The sequence below is a fragment of the Scleropages formosus genome, chromosome 3 (assembly GCF_900964775.1).
Source record: "Scleropages formosus chromosome 3, fSclFor1.1, whole genome shotgun sequence".
NCBI lineage: Eukaryota > Metazoa > Chordata > Actinopteri > Osteoglossiformes > Osteoglossidae > Scleropages > Scleropages formosus.
The window spans coordinates 3,820,919-3,839,214 of record NC_041808.1 but is presented as its reverse complement, the minus strand read 5'-3'; the positions used below and the strand labels follow the sequence as shown (position 1 = coordinate 3,839,214).

The 18,296-nt window shown below is 42.5% G+C and overlaps 1 protein-coding gene and 2 long non-coding RNA genes across 3 annotated transcripts; 1 reads left to right on the top strand and 2 right to left on the bottom strand.

Annotated features, from left to right (window-relative positions):
* Window positions 1–258: 258 nt before the first annotated feature.
* On the bottom strand, window positions 259–7,090 carry LOC114910175 (interferon-induced very large GTPase 1-like). The gene is made up of 2 exons (XM_029250115.1): window positions 6,897–7,090; window positions 259–5,016 (listed from the first exon to the last, which is right to left on the bottom strand). Exons 1-2 carry the CDS (start codon window positions 6,945–6,947, stop codon window positions 259–261), a joined length of 4,809 nt encoding a protein of 1,602 aa, XP_029105948.1. The 5' UTR covers window positions 6,948–7,090.
* A 3,122-nt stretch (window positions 7,091–10,212) lies between these two features.
* On the top strand, window positions 10,213–13,559 carry LOC114910166 (uncharacterized). The gene is made up of 3 exons (XR_003797542.1): window positions 10,213–10,795; window positions 12,380–12,913; window positions 13,490–13,559. It is a non-coding gene; the product is annotated as an uncharacterized LOC114910166 (long non-coding RNA).
* A 62-nt stretch (window positions 13,560–13,621) lies between these two features.
* LOC114910165 (uncharacterized) lies at window positions 13,622–14,303 on the bottom strand. The gene is made up of 3 exons (XR_003797541.1): window positions 14,090–14,303; window positions 13,958–14,023; window positions 13,622–13,675 (listed from the first exon to the last, which is right to left on the bottom strand). It is a non-coding gene; the product is annotated as an uncharacterized LOC114910165 (long non-coding RNA).
* Between the last annotated feature and the right edge of the window lie 3,993 nt (window positions 14,304–18,296).

Genomic DNA, 18,296 nt, shown 5'->3' with positions numbered 1-18,296 from the left:
ATTTGACAGATTAATTTCAACATCTAAAAAATATTCATCTACAGCCATGATTATTAATATACTGAAAAATACTATTAGAATGCCCATGGAAAAGAGTCCATGAAAAAGTATAATGCAATGAGTAATTATGCTCTTTACCATTCGTATATTTCCTGCATCTGAACATTATCACTGTAACCTTAATCCTTTCTTGTCATCACAATAATTTTCTATTAAGTTTCTGTCGATGACTTGAACTCCACAAATCAGTAAAAATGTTCAGATTTTCTCTAAACTCCCAAGAGCATCTTCTTCAGTCAGTTCTTTCCAAGCTGCAGGGATTTCACCACGTTTTTTGAATTTATATTTGTAGTGACTCTCCAGTTCGTTTTTGAACTGACACACCAACCATTTCCAGTAGGGTAATTCTGAGGTGTCCGGAGTGATGCTCCAACAGGCAAACCTCTCACCAGCTTTTCTGTACTTTTTAAACTTAACTAAACGATCAGATGAATCTGGATAAAATGATTCGGAACTTGAAACTGCAGTAGTACAAATACGAACTGAGAAAACATCAGTGTTTCTGTAATGAAAACCACTTACTGCACTGGGTCGATGAAAAGAGACACTGTGGTCTCCATCGTGATTTCTTATGGTACAGGTGCAGATGGCGGCACAAAAAGGGCAACGAACCCAGCAGCAGTCGCACAGCTGCTTTATCAAGATCTCTGCAGGTGTTTCCCGAAAAAGCTCCATTTGTATTGAGGACAGGCTGCTGAACTCTGGGTTTAAGTCTTCAGTGAGTCCATCCAGTGCTCTCTTCATTGTCTCTTTAAGGTTGTCAAAGTTGAGGATCTCACCTAAACTGATCCCTTTAAGAACCTTCATGGAAAATTCCAGCTTGTCTGCAAGCTTTTTACAAAAACTGTCCAGCCACACGTTGGCCTCTTCCTGACTGGTGTCAGCACTGTCCTCCTGACTTTCATCACTGTCTTCCTTTCGGTTTTTTACTTGTTCTGTAGCGGCTTCCACTGCATCAGTAACACAGGCCAGTTTTGCCTTCAGATTGTTTTTAAAAATTTGGAGAAAACTTTGATTTGTACCCAACTGATTTTTTACATGTTCAGTTATGAAATTTTCAAAGTATTTTCGTGGGTCATGGACATATTTTATGAAGTCCTCAAATTTCTTTGATTTTGCCAGAGACTTCAAGAAATGTTTCTCCAGATTAGACTTGTTCCCTCTGAATGCTTCAGAATTTCTTCTAATTGTATCGGCCACATCAACAGCGGATTGGTTATAAACAGCCTGCAGAATACGGGGTTTGAGCTTCATACACAGAATATCAGCCACTGCAACAGCTGAAGTTGTATCTTTGCAGTGAATCTTGAAGATGCTGTAATACTCTGGTTTCATCTTCTCCAGGAAAACACGTGGATCGTTGGCCTCCCTGAACTGGCGGTGAAGGTCTGTGAATTCCTTCTTTGCCATGTCACACAGATACAACAGAAGGTCCAATTTGAACTCTTTTCGTAACTGAAAATTCTTGGATTCAAATTCCATAAGTTTATCAATTGCATTTTTTATGATCTCTTGGATGTAGCGTTTATCATAACCCATTTTCTTAACTGGTGCTTTTTTGATGTTTTCTTCAGTTTGTCTCTCTATAGCTTGTGACAATTCTCTGGCTCTCATCTCCTCATCAGAATTCAGTTGCTTCCACCCCAATTCAGTTTTGTTCACTCCTTTCATTACGAAGTCTTTTATTTTGACTAAAAAATGTGCTCTTTCTTCAGCATCCTTAGAACTATGACTGTGTATGAAAGAACCTTTCTCAATGCAGTCAATGATTTTCTTATATTCAAAGTGACTTTCCAAGATGTTCTTGACATCGTTCCGAATGTTAATGTTTTTGATTGTTGCCATTTTTGATGCCACCTCCTTTGTCCATTTCCTCCACATTGATTCAAATTCATTTCTTAACGTCTCTTCATTACAGACTTTTCCTTTCAGTTCAATGGCCAGTTCTACACTTTTGTTGTATATTTCATTCTCATACCAAGTTCTGTTTTCCTCCAGTTCTTTACAGGCGGTTTTCTGTTGAATGATCTCATCAAACTTCCTTTTAGTTTCATCTATCAGATCCCTGTGGAGATCCTCAATTCTCAGTTCAATCCTCCATTTCGACTGTGAAAGAATTTCTTTGTCTTTGTCTTTAGAGAAGTACTGACTCATGTTGGTGTGAACTGTTTGATATGAATTTTTCATTTCTGATCGTAAGTATTCTTTGTCCACGGCTTCCAGAGAACCATTTTCTATGCGGTTGTAGAGTGTATTTTCTATGACTTGCATGGCACTCCTGAGAGTCCAGGTCCAATTCCCGTATTCACCTTCAAGCTTTCTGTAAGCAACAATTTCAAGTGTATTTTTGATGCTGAAAACAAAGTCTTCATTGAGCAATGCGCTCCACAAGTCTTTCACACGAACACAGAAATCTGAGATACTGATTCCTTTCTGCTGTTTAGCCACAGAAAGAATAATCTTCTTGAGATCCTGGACATTTTCTGCATATCGTGGATTAGGTGGGGCCATTGGTGGATTCCCTTCCCAGAGCTGAGCAAAGTATTGGATGTCTCTTGTCACATCAAATGAAATCACATCATTAAAACACTTCACATCACACTCCTCTTCCTCCTTGGCTGCCAAGCAGGTCATCTCATCCAACTTCTCTTGCAAACGTCTCTTCCCCTCCATGTTTTTCTCTCCTGCTGCAATATCGGCCACATTTTGGTGAACAAATATGCAGCTGGGACTCAGTTTCACCTTCTTCATTCTGAGGAAGGCCTGAATGGCAATTTGCACAGTGTCATGTATTTCTGCTGGATTTTCTCCAAAGACGTTGATCAGGGTCATGTTGCCAAGGCCAATGACAAATGTTGCCAACTCATTGTCATGGTGAACAGTTGCTTTTCCTGCTGACTCCAGAGCCCGAAGTCCCTCTGTATCAACCACTAAAACGTAGTCAATCTTCAGCTCTTTTTGTGCCTCTCCTGAAACTTTTACCAGCTGCATGAAAGCACCTCGGGTGCATCTACCTGCACTTACTGCAAACTGTAGGCCAAACATGGCATTCAGCATAGTGGATTTCCCAGTGCTCTGAAGACCAAGAACAGACAAAACAAAGAGTCTCTCGTTACCTATTTTCTCCACAACTTTTCCCAAAACAGCATCTATCCACTGCATCGGAACATGAGCGGCATCACCATCCATCAGTTCTATTGGAAACCCAGAGATCATGATGTCTGCAGCAAGGGCAGGAAGGGAAGAAATGTCCACTCCTGTTCTGTCAGTTCCCTCTTTCTGAGACTCCCATGCCTCATAGATCTGACCCATTTCTCTCATGAGATGTTCCAGGCCACATGTTCCATCACTCAGTTCCTCAGACACTTTTTCAAGTTCCTCCTGTTTCGCTCTTAATTCATCCCTCTTATCATGTTTGTTTTTTAACTGTAGTGCCTCTGTCCATTTAGCATCATATTGTTTGCGAATCACTGACAACTTATCTTCACATAGGTCATCCATTAAGCTGCTAAGCCATTTCAGGAAGTAAATCTTATGTGCTATGTTGTCTGACTGTATTTCCCTTAAAAAATGCTTCATCAGATCACTGAGAGGGAAGGATCGCTGTTCTTGTCGTAAGGACTTCATTTTTTGATGTATTTCACTCTCCATTTGCATTACATTTCCATGTAGACGGTGAAGATCTTTGCTGCTTTTGCTCCACTCTTGCCACGGACGTCCTTGACGAGGTAGTAATTTCCCTTTTATTTGAGAGAATTCAGTTCCATCCAGTTCCTTTATTAAAGTACTTGCTTTGAGTTTCCACTCCAGGCAATCGGTCTCAGTCTCATCTACGCTGAACTCTGAAGATTCAGCAATGTCCTCAAGGTTAAAGACTGGACTTGATCTTTTCAAAAAGTGTTTCATTATCATTGTCAGTTCTTCAATGATTTCAGCTTGATTTCTGTCTTTCAAGCCAATTTGAAAATGGCCTTCACTTGTTTTACTCAAATTTGTGCTCTCGTTTGAAAGAAGGGAGATTAAAGGCTTAGAGGTATCAAGAAACTGTGGCAAGATGTCCTTCCCTTCCTCGCTAAGATCCAATTTCTGTAACAGAACAACACTCACAGCTGACTTCTCAACCAGGAACTTTCTTTGTCTTATATGTTTTTCTGCATCACCGTGGAGATTACAGAATGCAATACAGTCATTGAACGTGTCATCTGGTTTTCCAGAAGGACAGTACCAGGCAATCTCCACAACTCCATCCATTAGATGGCAGGTTCTGCTGCTCCCTGGGCAGTGTCTATGGAAGAATGTGTTGTGACGTGGATTGATGACAGAATTCATCAGCTGGGATTTAGAAGATGTCACTGTTCCAATTCTGCAGAAAAATACCATTGGGGTGAATGCCTTGTAAACTGGCTCACTTCTGCTTGTAGCTGTTTTGGAGGTATCGAGAGTTTTCCAGGTCTTCTTAATCTGACGAAATGTCCACAAAGGAAACTCTATCTCACCGCTAACAGGATTGGGCACTAACAGTGGAAGTGCATACTGACAGAAAGACAGTTTATTCATCATGTATTGTCTCAGGAAGTTGTCTGCACAATGAAAAACTGCCATCTGAACATCCATTGGGTGAAGACTTTCTGCTTTTTCTGCCTCCTTCTTCTTTTGGTCAATAAATTGCATTATGTCAAAGTCATCTGAATTAATAGGCTCCATATTTCTATCTTTTAAAGACACCTGTCTGCCTCTGTAATCTAGAACAAACAGTTTCTGTAGGGATGCAACTGCCACGTCTTGTTCTGTTTGAGGTTGATGACCCACGGAACATCTGTCAATGGTCAGTATGTCTGCTGTTGTTAGTTTTTTAGGGTGAAAATCTTCAAGACCCAGTCTGCCAATAATTTCTAGAAGCTGCTGCTCCATTTTGTTCATTTCTGGCTTTTTTCCAGTAGAATTTGTGGCTATCACCTGTAAAAGATAAAGTAACACTCCAGGTTTTGCAAAAGAAGCTTGTTCAAATATCTAACCTGTTGAAATGTCTTTTTATTTATGGAAGCAACTTGCTGAATGAATAAAACGTAAAATGTGTAGGGCTTGCATTGATCTTCTTATGTGTTTTACCTGGATGAGTACTTAAACTGCATACGATATTAATTACAATGGGGTCACTCATCCATACATCAGTGGAACACACACACTCTCTCTCACTCACACACTATGGGTGAACTTGAACAGCATGTCTCTGGACTGTGGGAGGAGACCAGAGCACCCAGAGGAAACCCACACAGACACAGGGAGAACATGCAAACTCCACACAGATTGAGCGGGAATCAAACCCACATCCTCTCACACCACCCAGGTGCTGTGAGACAGCAGCGCTACTCGCTGTGTCACCGTGCCACCCATTTGCTTTTAGGCAAGTTTTCATTGTGATGAGGTCCGTTATTTCATAAGGGAAAAAAAGAATTGGTTCCCCAGCGAGAAATGTCCACAGTGTCCCATTCATTTAACTATTCCCCAGCCGCAGGAGGTTACTCGACCCTGAGAAGGAGACCAGAGAGTGCACTTCCCGGACCTTCCCCATGTAAATTTCTTTCTTGCTCCCTGACCAGTTACCTTTTCCATAAAGATCTTGAATGCAACACAAGTTTTGCATGTTACCTGAATCTGTCCTCAGTATGGTTCTCTGGAGGAACCCAGGGTTTCACGTTGATTTCAGTGACTGAGGTGATAATTACATGTTTAATTCTATGGGGTTCTAAGGACTCAGGCTTGAATCGCACATCCTTCTGTTGTACCCATGAGTAAGGTAACTTTGTACTTCCAGTTACGAACAGTGAACCTACAAATTTCTAAAGATAAAAAAAAAATACATTTACAGCTTGATTTGCTTTAATTGCATTTTTTTCATTTCTTTCTGTTTTCTGAAATTCCTCTATTCTAGAGCAAAAAGTGACCAGTAGTTGGCAGCAAAATGCAACAAGAAAGAATCGAAATAGCGCTGGTGTTGAATCTATTTCGTTTACACGTATCTGGTATGAGTTAAAACACGTACCAAAATAGGTTCTAGGATTTTTTTAAAATTCCTACAAATAGGTAGAAGCAAATACTCTTGTGACAAGAAGTTTGCGCATAACTCAAGGGATGGGTGTATTTTGTAGTGAACTGGTTCATATGCGGAAAGTAACAAATTAACTGTATTTTAGAATCACCCGTCTGCATCCAAATCTCTTTCTCTGTTGATGTAATGCACTCACTGTATTTTTCTGTGAGATGTATGGTGCTTTGGAGAAATTTAAATTAATAAATGTACTAAAACTGTATCAACTTGGTTAAACTCACACACATTGTCTGAAACCGCTTGTCCTAAGCAGGAGTCGCAGGGAACCGGAGCCTAGTCTGGCAACACAGGGCGCGGGGCTGGAGGTGGGGACGACACGCCCAGGACAGGATCCCAGTTCGTCACAGGGCACCCCAAGCAGGACTCGAACCCCAGACCCGCCAGAAGGCAGGCCCCGGTCAAGCCCCCACCACCACTGCACCCCCTGCTTCCTCTGCACCCTCCCCCCAACCCCCCAACCCCCACACTTGGTTAAATTATTCTGTTCAAATTTTTCTGTTGTAGACAAACACAGTTTACTAACACAAAATGACATATTTGCAGTAAGGCATTTAGAATAGTGTATATGATACACAGGGGGCGCAATGGGTTTGGCCGGGTCCCGCTCTCTGTTCTCAGTTCGCCGTGACCCCACTTAGGACAACCAGCTTCAGACAGTGTGAGTGTGTGTGTGTGTGTGTGTGTGTGTGTGTGTGTGTGTGTGTGTGTGTGTGTGTGTGTTACGTACCTTTTTGTTGATTTTTTCAGTGTAAAATCCTCCACCATTCTTTGCAACCATGCCATCTATTTTCTCCAGGAGCTGAATGACTTGAGCCTGATCTTTCCCGTCCTTATTACTGAAGACATGATATCTACTCTGAATTTTCTCCACGAGTTCACTAAAGCCTGATGATTTGAGCTTCAAGTTTTCAACATATGGAGTCTCACTCTGGTCTTGGGTGAAGAGTATCATGGTGTACATCAATGCACTCTCCCCAAATATCTTTCTGAGAAAATGTTCAGTTCTGCAGTCTTCCTTGGCGAACCCTTCTGTTGACATGACCAGAAGGAAAGCATGTGGTCCAGGGGAGCACAAAGGGAGGCCGTTCACAATGGCTCTCACAGACTCTGGAGTGAGCTGTTCTGTAACCACATCTGGTGTGTTGATCACAGTAACTGTCCTGCCACACACCACTGCTTCTGCTCTCTGCCACTGTGTTTCTGAGGCGATGTTGCAAGTTTTGAATTTTGGTTTCCCCAAAATGGTGTTTCCTGCAGAACTCTTCCCAACACCATCTTTTCCCAAAAGGACAATTCTGATTGGTTGATTCTCTTTGCTTTCATTTTTGCTCCCTGTAAATCAGTGTAATGATTAAGACCAAATATGTTTCTTTTCACTCTTTCAAACTGTAAAACCATTCAGATATTAAAATTTAACTTTTTCAATTCTACCATTCAAATATTACAATCAGCATACGAAGATTAGGGCTGGAGTAAAAATGTGAAATATCACATGAAGGAAGCAACAGGTTGTCTTTTCATTGTTTAATTTCTTAGGTCTGATTAAAATGACAGCGAACAGAGGGTCTCCACGTGTCTGACCAGGGAAACTGGAGTGGATGAAGTAACACTTTCAATGTATTATGATGTTAACAAGAACTAAGCTGGGTGTGAATCTCAGAATTGTATAGTATTTTCTCAATAACCAAATTTACTTTTCCATGAGTATTTTTTTTAAAGTATTTGTGAAAGTAACAGCACTTTTATTTAAGTATTGTTACTGACTACTCTTCCCACCTTTACCCTAGACAACAATAATCTGCAAGGATTGAAATCTTTAAATCATAAAACATTTGGAAGTCATTGGAGAAATCATTCATTTACTTTGAGAGAAAAGATGTGTATTACAGTAAAAAAAAAAAAAAATAATTTTAAATAAAACATAATGACTTGAAAACTAACTTTTATACTTGGCCTCTGTATCACTTTCCACTTTTTCTGAATCCATTTCTGCTTTTGCAGCCAGAGCCTGAAAATAAGAGAAAATATCTAGTAATAAAAAGCTCATTTCCACTTTTTTTCAAAGTGCTATATGGACCATGCAATTATTATTATTATTATAATTATTATTATTGTTGTTGTTGTTGTTGTTGTTGTTGTCAATAATAATAATAATAATAATCACAGGTACTAGAATAACTAAAATAAACACTTGTTTTATGACACAATTGAATTCAGTACTGATTATAATGTCTCATTGAAGATCATTTTAAGAGTAAGTTGAATTGATACAGTCCTCATCTCTTCACGGGAACAGGTGACTCCAGCTGCATCTTAATTTTGCCCCGAGTGTACAGCCCTGCAATAACTAAATAAACTGTCCTGGAACTGGGTCCTACCCCTTGTGTCCTGATGTGTGATTCTGGCAATGTGACTGATGTGACAGATTTCAACCCCTGCGCTGTCAGCACAAATAGTTAAGGTGAAGCTTTGTCTGCCATGAATAGATTAGTCATAACTTCTACTAAGAAAATTGTGAAAGATGGCCATTTAAATCAAAGGGTGGCTTAAGAGGAAAATAATTTGACAGTTTTTGTGACAGATGCTGTATGTCTGCTAGGACTATCTTTGGAGCTATATGTGAAACAAAAAACAGTACAGACAGTTTCTTTGAAGTTGAACATTTTGCAAATTACCACATTATCTGTAATCCTAGCTAAAAATATCATTCAAAAGGCCAGTCTGTGTGGTGTTAAGGAGCTCTCAGGCCTTCTTAAAACACCATTTAATGAATTCAATTTATTTTTATAGAGCATTCTTCTCACACAGTGACACAGAGCACTAAATAAAGTATTTTTTTTGGTCCATGTCTACATATTCGGGGGGGGCGGGGTTGCAATGCTGCAGCGGGTTTGACCTGTGCCTGCTCTCTGGTGGGTCTGGCGTTTGAATCCTGCTTGGGGTGCCTTGCGACGGACTGGCATCCCATCCTGGGTGTGTCCCCTCCCCCTCCAGCCTTACGCCTTGTGTTGCCAGGTTAGGTTCCAGCTTCCCACAAGTGGTTCAGACAATGTGTGTGTGTGTGTGTGTGTGTGTGTGTGTGTGTGTGCGTGCGTGTACGTATGTCTTCGTATTCATGGATTTGCCCAGAAGGGTCTTTCTTTGTACATAAACCAACAACCCTTTTGTGTAAGATCCACCTTTTTAATGCTAAGTAACTCACCAGACCTGTAGTTGGGTCTTCAGGGGGTTGAGTTGGGGGGTATAATCTATTGAACTTCTCCTGGCAAATGACTGTTAAAATAACAGAAGAGTATAAGTACAGAATTCTGCCAATAAATACACAACGTAATATATGTACAATGTAAATATTTTAAAACTTAAAGACATACTGTGATAGCAAAAACATGGACTGTCACGCCCACAACCTCATGCCGGACGACCGTACCTGCAGCAAATCGGGGAGACGGGGTATAAAAGGGATGCTCCAAAAAGTACCCAAACCCCAGACCCACCAGAGCAGGACCTGACCAAGCACCCCCGTGCAACCTCGCCCCCCACATCGCAAGTAAGCCTGTTTCATTACACCTTCATGTAGCTCGTGTATTAGGGTTAGTGATGTCCACAAAAATAAGAAAATAAATATACACACATTTTCTGAACCGCTCGTCCCATACGGGGTCACGGGGAACCGGAGCCTACCCAGCAACACATGGCGTAGGGCCAGAGGGGGAGGGGGACACACCCAGGACGGGAGAAAATCAATAACTGAACATAATTACTAAAACCACAGGGGGGCGCAGTGGCGCAGCGGGTTTGGCAGGGTCCCACTCTCTGGTGGGTCTTGGGTTCAAGTCCTGCTTTGGGTGCCTTGTGACGGACTAGTATCCCCTCCTGGGTGCCCCCCTCCAGCCTTACGCCCTGTGTTGCCAAGTTAGGCTCCGGCTCGCCGTGACCCTGCTCGGAACAAGCCCTTTCTGACAGTGTGTGTGTGAGTTTGTCACGCCTCCGGGAAAGAGTGGAGCGGCAACACCTGGCTAATTGATGACGCCCGGGATAAAATGAGCTCTGTGTACACAGCAAGACACAGATTCTCGCAATTGCAGTGGCCTCGGGCTGTTCTTCGCAGCCTGCTTAGTTCTAGTGTTCCTTGTTTTCGACCCTCACCTGTCTTCTACAACCACCGAGTTTTGCCTTGCCTGTGTCGAGACGTCTGCGCCTGAAAGACCTTCGCCTGAAAGACCTTCGCCTGACCTTGATCGTGTCCTGCCCTTCGAACTTCAAGAAAAGAGTAAAATCAACCCGCAATTGGGTCCACGACTTGCCTGTGTGTGTCTCTCTCCAGTCCGTCTGTTGCCGTGACAGAGTTAAGTAACATTTTGCGTTACGTTTTATGTTCCATTATTAAAGAATACATAAAAGTAGAAACACAGGGACTCACCTGCTGCAGGTTTGACTGAATGGAGAGTCTCTGTGTGTCTCTTTAAATACAGATCCTGGGAGCAGGTATGTGAAGTGGGCGGTGGGCAACAACAGAACTGAAAGTGAAAAGAATGTGTTAACCTTCACTTGTCTGTAAATTCACTCCCGAACGACCCGTCATCCGCATCGCGATAGACATGGACGGTTCTGAAATGAACTCTCAGTGTAAGTGTCATTTAAAACTTGTGTAGTACTTATTTTACCTCTACTTCTATTTACTTACTGTGAACACGTCTTCAGCCATAGAAACAAAGGATACAGGTTATTTTCTCTGTAACATTTAAAACTTTGCATGTCAGGATTACTGATTATTCTTTCTACATCTTGATATATATGTTCATATCAGTCATATTTATCATTCTGTTAATTTGTGGGGGTGCAGCAGGTTTGGCTGGGGACCTGCTCATTGGTGGGCCTGGGGTTTGAGTCCTGCTTGGGGTGCCTTGCGCCAGACGCCCTGGGTGTGTTCCCTCCCCCTCCAGCCTTACGCCCTGTATTGCCGGGTTAGGCTCCGGCTCGGCGCAACCCCCCTGGGGATAAGCGGTTTCAGACAATTTGTGTGTTAATTTACTGTGATATCGATATCCACATTGAGAAATCCTTTTATCTAGATATAACAGTATATTAATCAGAGTAATATGTTATATGATTCCGGAAGGAAGGGGCGGAATAAGGGCTCTATTTGGGGAAATCCGAGAATCTTCATCACAGAACAGGCAATAGGTCTCCGAGGCGCAAACGTCGTTGAAGGGGCAATACAAAAGACAAGGTACACAGGCAAGAGGTCGATAATCATAAAGAGGCACGAAGACTAGGAAGCAGGGTAAGGGATTGGGAAAGGACTAAGGGATCAGGAAGGAGTTCAGATACAGCAAGGAAGTCACAAGGCTGAACAAGGTTCCGCATCAGTCCCTGCTCTGAAGCTGCCTTATCTGTGTCAGTCTGTGCCACGCCCCAGGTGTTCCGCACTGGCTCGGTGGCGTGGGCATGGCACTGAGTTTGTGGTTATCTGTGAGTTTTTTAGCATATTTAGTTTTTTAGATAAAATGTGCATTAAACTTTATGATCTATTAAAGGTTACTGTCAAAGATGAGGACAGGAGGCTGAGGAGAAGGGGAGGACCCAGTCGCAGGTTGTTCATTCTTCAGCACTTGAACAAGGGGCAGGCCAAGAGTCGTAGTTCAGGGCAGACACGGGTCACTGGAGGTGCAGATGTTATCTGTGGGGTAAGACGAGAATCGGGGTCTAGGAGAAGAATCGGGAAGTCCGGAACCGAGAGGATAGGATTCAGGGTGAATGGGTGAAGAGGGACCGGGAGACCGAGGAGCAAAGGGTCATGGCTTGGCTATCGCAAGGGGACCAGTGGACTTTGTGTTTTCTGAACTTTGAAAAAGTAAAGTTTGATAATATTTATTTTTGATTGAGCTGTTGATGAAACTGAATCAATACACTTATTTCATAACATGGGGACAACTGGTAGCATAGTGGCTGGAGTTCCTGTCTTTGCATCCAAAGATCACAGGCATCAGCACCCTTGAGCAAGGTACTTACCCTAAAGCTGTCTTGGAGAGAAGGGTCAGTTAAATTAATAAAAGTAGTTCCTGTATCATTTGACTTTGCATCACTTGATGACAGATGCATTTCACAGAGCAGGACCAAGTGCAATGAAAAAAATGACCAAGTTAGTAACAATAATTCATGTGTGCAATACCATTATACTGTGAATGAAACTGTCATATTTTCTTTTAGTGCACAGGTCTTTCGACAGACTTCCAGCAGGAAAATACATTTTGTGTGTCGGCGAAGTGACAGACTTCATGTCTGAAAATACTGAAGATACAAAACACACCCAGAAGTGGTTGTGCAGAGCAGATGGGATTGCCTGGAAGAGTCAAAATTATAATGATACAAACATTGTTTTTTTATCTTTGCCTGAAACTTCGACTGAACATGCCTCACATGCCAGCTTTGCCTCTGTGGTCCAAAAGCTTCCCGAGATCAGTGCAGTCCTTGTGACAGGAGCAGCACCCGCATATCATCAGACTGTGACTGAGATATTTGGTGAAACAAATATGAAATATGTTTTGGTGGTCCATTTCTGCTGGGGAGCAGACCACCAGCATCCATTCTGGATCGAAACATATGAACCCAGTGATATTACATTTTGCAGTAACATGGATGCCCTTCTAGAAGAAATCACCAGCAAGATAGCACACAATGACTCTTGCTTGGTGTTACCCAAAGAGTCTTTCCAAAGAGACACCGGATTTCAGCAACCTCCAGGTAATCCTCAAGGTAATGTGTTATACAGAGTTGATGTTCACTCCGAAAGAGTTAAGATTTCACACTGAGATCTCTGACTTGCATCCTATGAGTAGCCCTGTCAGTGGTGTGATGTCTATAAATACCCTGAGATTAAGGTTAATTTGTTATTTTTTTACCCATGTCCCTAAGAACCCCTCCTTGTCTTACTTCTTACATTGACATTCATTCATTTAGCTGAAGCTTTTCTCCAAAATAACATTTCATGTTAATTTACAACTATTTATGCAATTACACAACTGGGTCATTTAGTGGAGCAGTTTTTTAGAGTAAGTACCGTGGTAGAAGGAAGGTAGCTGGGGCGGGAGTTAAACCTGCAACGGCAGCAACTCTAACCACTATTCCAGTTTATGTTAAACAAAGTCTAATTCATCCATTAGGCTGTACAGTTTGTATGCCCAGAACAGACACATACAACAAAGTTAGACATGGTTTACACATTAATCATAAAAGAAATGAGTAATTAATTTCATATGTATTTTTCAATTAATATTTCATAATTTTTTTCGTTCTCATTAATTGGGGAAACAAACGCAGCGGCAGATGAAATTGCCGTATCATCTGGAGAAATGACCTCATCATCTGGGGAACCTGCCACAGCAACTGGAGAAATGACAACATCAACTGGGGGAGAAACAATCTCATCATCTGAGGAACCTGCCACAGCAACTGGAGAAATGAATTCATCAACTGGGGGAGAAACAGTCTCATCATCTGAGGAACCTGCCACAGTAACTGGAGAAATGACAACATCAGCTAGTGAACCTGTTACAACAATTGGAGAAATAGCCACATCATCTGGTGAACCTGCCACATCAGATGGAGAAATGAATTCATCAACTGGGGGAGAAACAGTCTCATCATCTGAGGAACCTGCCACAGCAACTGGAGAAATGAATTCATCAACTGGGGGAGAAACAATCTCATCATCTGAGGAACCTGCCACAGCAACTGGAGAAATGAATTCATCAACTGGGGGAGAAACAATCTCATCATCTGAGGAACCTGCCACAGCAACTGGAGAAATGAATTCATCAACTGGGGGAGAAACAATCTCATCATCTGAGGAACCTGCCACAGCAACTGGAGAAATGAATTCATCAACTGGGGGAGAAACAATCTCATCATCTGAGGAACCTGTCACAGCAACTGGAGAAATGGCCACATCAGCTCAGGAAACAACCACATCAGCTAGAGGAATAGCCGAAAAAGCTGGAATAGCCTCTTTATTTGGAGGAGCAGCAGCATTAGTTGGAGGAATAGGCACATTACTTGGGGCCAAGTTAGCTGGAGCAATTACCACATCAGTTGGAGGGTCAGCAACACCAGCTGGAGGAACAACAACAGCATCTGGAGGAACATCCACGTCAGTTGGAGGAACAGCAACAGCATCTGGAGGAACACCCACATCAATTGGAGGAACAGCAGCAGCACCAGCTGGAGAAACAGCCATTTCAACTGGAGAAATGGCTGCATCAGGAAGGGGAACTGTTGCTTTAGTTGGAAGAATGGTTGCAATGGGATTATCAGGATTTGGGGTAGGAACTGGTATAACAGTTGCAGGGCTTGTTTTCTACTTAAGATATGTATTTGAGAAAGTAAAAGAATTACTTAATATTCTCACACCACCAGTTCTGATCTTTGCTCTAGCAATAGTGGTTTTAGTTATAGTGATGATTTTTTCTCCATTGTCAGGCTGTAAAATAACTGGAGCAGGTGTAGCTGCTACAGCAATGGTAGCAACTGCTGCCCTCACAACAGTGAGTGAAGATGATGTAGAAATAGTTACAGCTTTTAAATCTGTAGTTTCCCTTCTTAAAAGAGAAGGGGGAGTCATAAAGCAATTAAAAGCTTTATGGAACTTACCAGATTTACTGAATTCATTTCGTAAAGCTTTAAGCCATGAATTCGTAAAAGTTGCAGCTGGAACAAGTATCTCAGCATTTGTGGTTGTCGCCCTGGCTGCACTGATGAATGTGGATGCTGTTGGGGTGACTATGTGTACACTGTCTCTTTTCATGGCTGCAGCACTGACAGCAATAGTGCAGAAGGGTGTGGGGGTTATGGCAACAGCAATGGGAGCAGCCTTAGTGATGGGGGCAGGGCTCACTCTAGTAGCAGGACCGTTGGGGACTGCTCTCGGGACAGCGCTGGCTTCTATAGGAGGAGTAGCCGTAGGAGTAAAATTCAAAGAATGTGAGAAGAGAAATAAGAAAAATGAATAGCGTTTGAAATGTGGAACTGAAACAATGACTTATGATTTTAAAAGGTGGAACAGACCTGTTTACACAGACACACACTTGCTGAAACTCCTTGTCCCAGGCAGAGTCATGGCAAATCAGAGCCTAACCCAGCAACACAGGGCATAGGGCTGGAGGGGGAGGGGACACACCCAGGACGGGACGCCAGTCCGTCGCAAGGCACCCCAAGCAGGACTCGAACCCCAGACCCACCAGGGAGGAGGACCTGGCCAAACCCGCTGCACCACCGCACCACCGCACCCCCCCCCCAAGACCTGTTTTACTGCCTGGTAAATGAAAGTGCCTAACAAATTTTGTTTGATCAGGGGTTAGTGCTTTTAAAGTAATGTCCATGTTTTGTGGTGAAACATAAAAGATTCATTTCCAGATCTGAAATTTTCTTACATTTATTGCCCCGCCATTCTATTGATGCCGCCTTCTGGATGCATTTTTTGTTTTACTGACATTTATTAATAACTCCACTTCATCCCAGCAATTCATGAATTCACTGCTTCTTTTAGATTGCATAAGTTGCCATTGTTAGGTGTTTTATTTGCATGGTGTTCTGTCTGAGGCTAATTTTCAACAGAGAAACTCATCTAAAACTGAGGCATTGCATTACTTTTATTAAATACCTTCAAAAACTGAAATCAGCGCTTGTAGAAATTTTGTTGAATTTCTTTTTTTGTTTTGTAAGATTTGACTTTTAAACTAGTAAATCTGTACTTAGACTGTGAGCAGTCCATACAGTAAGAGATGCTTGGCAATGAAATGTGTTTTCATGTAACTCCTTGTAAGTAGTGTGTCTAGCAGTGTAGTCATCTTGGTGAATAAGGTGTGTGGGCTAGTAACACTACATAGTATCCATTGTAAGTCGCTTTGGACAAAAAGCGTCTGCTAAGTGAATAAATGTAAATGTAAATGTCACGTTGTGGTCGACACCTGAAGATCCCTTTCTAAATATGGGGGTAACTAAAGTATTCCTTCATTTAAAAACAATAATTTCCATAACAATTCAAATGTATTCTAGAATGTCAACTCTTATTGAAATTAGTAGAATATGCTGTGATCAAACCTGTGCTATATTTTAACCTTTTGACCTTCAGCTCTTGCTCTACGTACATGAACGTATTTTCTATTTCTATGTATTGTTCCCGCCTGTATATTTCTGTGACCCTGCTTTTCATAAAAACTAACAATAAAAGGATACTCTTGGTTTTTACAGCTGAATGTGTGCCTTTATGTAAGGATATACTCAGAATAGAGTGCAGTATGCCATAAGTGGAATACCAAATATAACAGAGAGCTGGGCTGTGTGTATGCTGGTTTCTACAGCTCATATTTCCAGTAATACAGCCTGAAAGAACAGTCTTAGTGATGGGGCAGGGCTACTTGCATCAGGAGGACCACTGGGAGCTGTGCTGAGCACTACTTCACAGCAAACAAGGTGATGACTTGGGGTTGAACTGTGCAATGAGCTTCATAGGTTCCGGTTTCAATATTGTGCTGCTGACAGGGTGCTGTTATAGCAGCAGACTCACACACACACATTTTCAGAACCGCTTGTCCCATACAGGGTCGCGGGGAACCGGAGCTTACCCGGCAACACAGGGCGTAAGGCCGGAAGGGGAGGGGACACACCCAGGACGGGACGCCAGTCCGTCGCAAGGCACCCCAAGCGGGACTCGAACCCCAGACCCACCGGAGAGCAGGACTGTGGTCCAACCCACCGCGCCACCGCGCCCCCGCGCCCCCTAGCAGCAGACTCAAATGTCAGAAAAAAACGTTCAACTTAATGTACTGTAGATTCTGCCTGGTAAGTGTACAAAGCAAGGAAAGCAGCCCTGGCTATTCTGATTACTTGTTTGCATTACAGGGGGTGCGGTGGTGCAGCGGGCTTGGCCTGTGCCTGCTCTCTGGCAGGTCTGGGGTTTGAGTTCCGCTTGGGGTGCCTTGCGACGGACTGGCATCCTATCCTGGGTGTGTCCCCTCCAGCCCCGCACCCTGTGCTGCCGGACTGGGCTCTGGCTCACCACGACCCCACTTGGGACAAGCGGCCTCAGTGTGTGTGTGTGTGTGTGTGTGTGTGTATGTGTGTGTATGTGTGTATTATTGAAAACATGTTTTTCCACCTTGAGTCATATGGAATCTGAAAGTACTATTATAGCAATGTTTGTTTGCCTTTTTGAGTCAAATGGAAACCGAATGACCTAGATAAGGGAATACACAAGACTTGAGCTGATTCAAAAGTAAAAAGGGTGCAGCAGGTTCAAACTTAGTGAACAACAAATTTAATTTGCACAGTAAATCAATGTGTTTTTGGCTAAATGCCTTCTTCAGCGTGCATGTATAGTATATTACATTAACATATAGATATATGCCATGTACAGAACACGTGATGTGCAATTATAACCATCTGCTGAAAAAGAGGGGAGGGCAGCTGATATCATAGTGGTAGGAGCTGCAGCATTTTGAATCTGAAGGTTGCTGGTTCAAATCTTAACCTAATGCAGTACTACCCTTGGGCAAGGTACCTACCCCTAATTGCTCCAGTAAAATTACCCAGCTGTTTAAATGCATAAACAGTTGTAGGTAACTGAACATTGTAAGTCACTTTTGGAGAAAAGTGTCAGCTATCTAAGTAAATAAATGTGAAGAACAGACAATCAGTAATTAAATGATGAACATCATATTTCAAGTAGGGTTGTGGTGACCCAGAGCCAGTCCCGGAACAAATGGGCTCAAGGCTGAGGGGGTGCACCCCGGATGGGACACTATTCCATTGCAGGGTAGCCACATGAAATCACTCACCCATTCACACACTAAGGGCAATTAAGAGTCACCAGTTCACCTGAACTGCATGTCTACACAGGAACTCACAATGTTAAGCTACTTACAACAATTTACCCATATACAGGTGGTCCTCAATGTGGTTACGTTCCAACAAACCTTATAGCTCATTGTAAGTCGAAAATATCGTGAATCAAAAATGCATTTCTCTTTGAGTCAGAAAAAACAAAGTATAAAGAAACACACAGGAACTGAGCTTTTTTTAGAACAAGAAATGGTTAAGCACTCTCAAACTCACTTGTGGAAGAACAGAT

Bases quoted from the DNA above. Each gene is read 5' to 3' on its own strand.
- LOC114910175 (XM_029250115.1), bottom strand. From the start codon at position 6,947: ATGGTTGCAAAGAATGGTGGAGGATTTTACACTGAAAAAATCAACAAA. The intron at 5,017-6,896 runs GTACGTAACACA...TATCTTTTACAG, and splicing joins CTGAAAAAATCAACAAAAAG to GTGATAGCCACAAATTCTAC.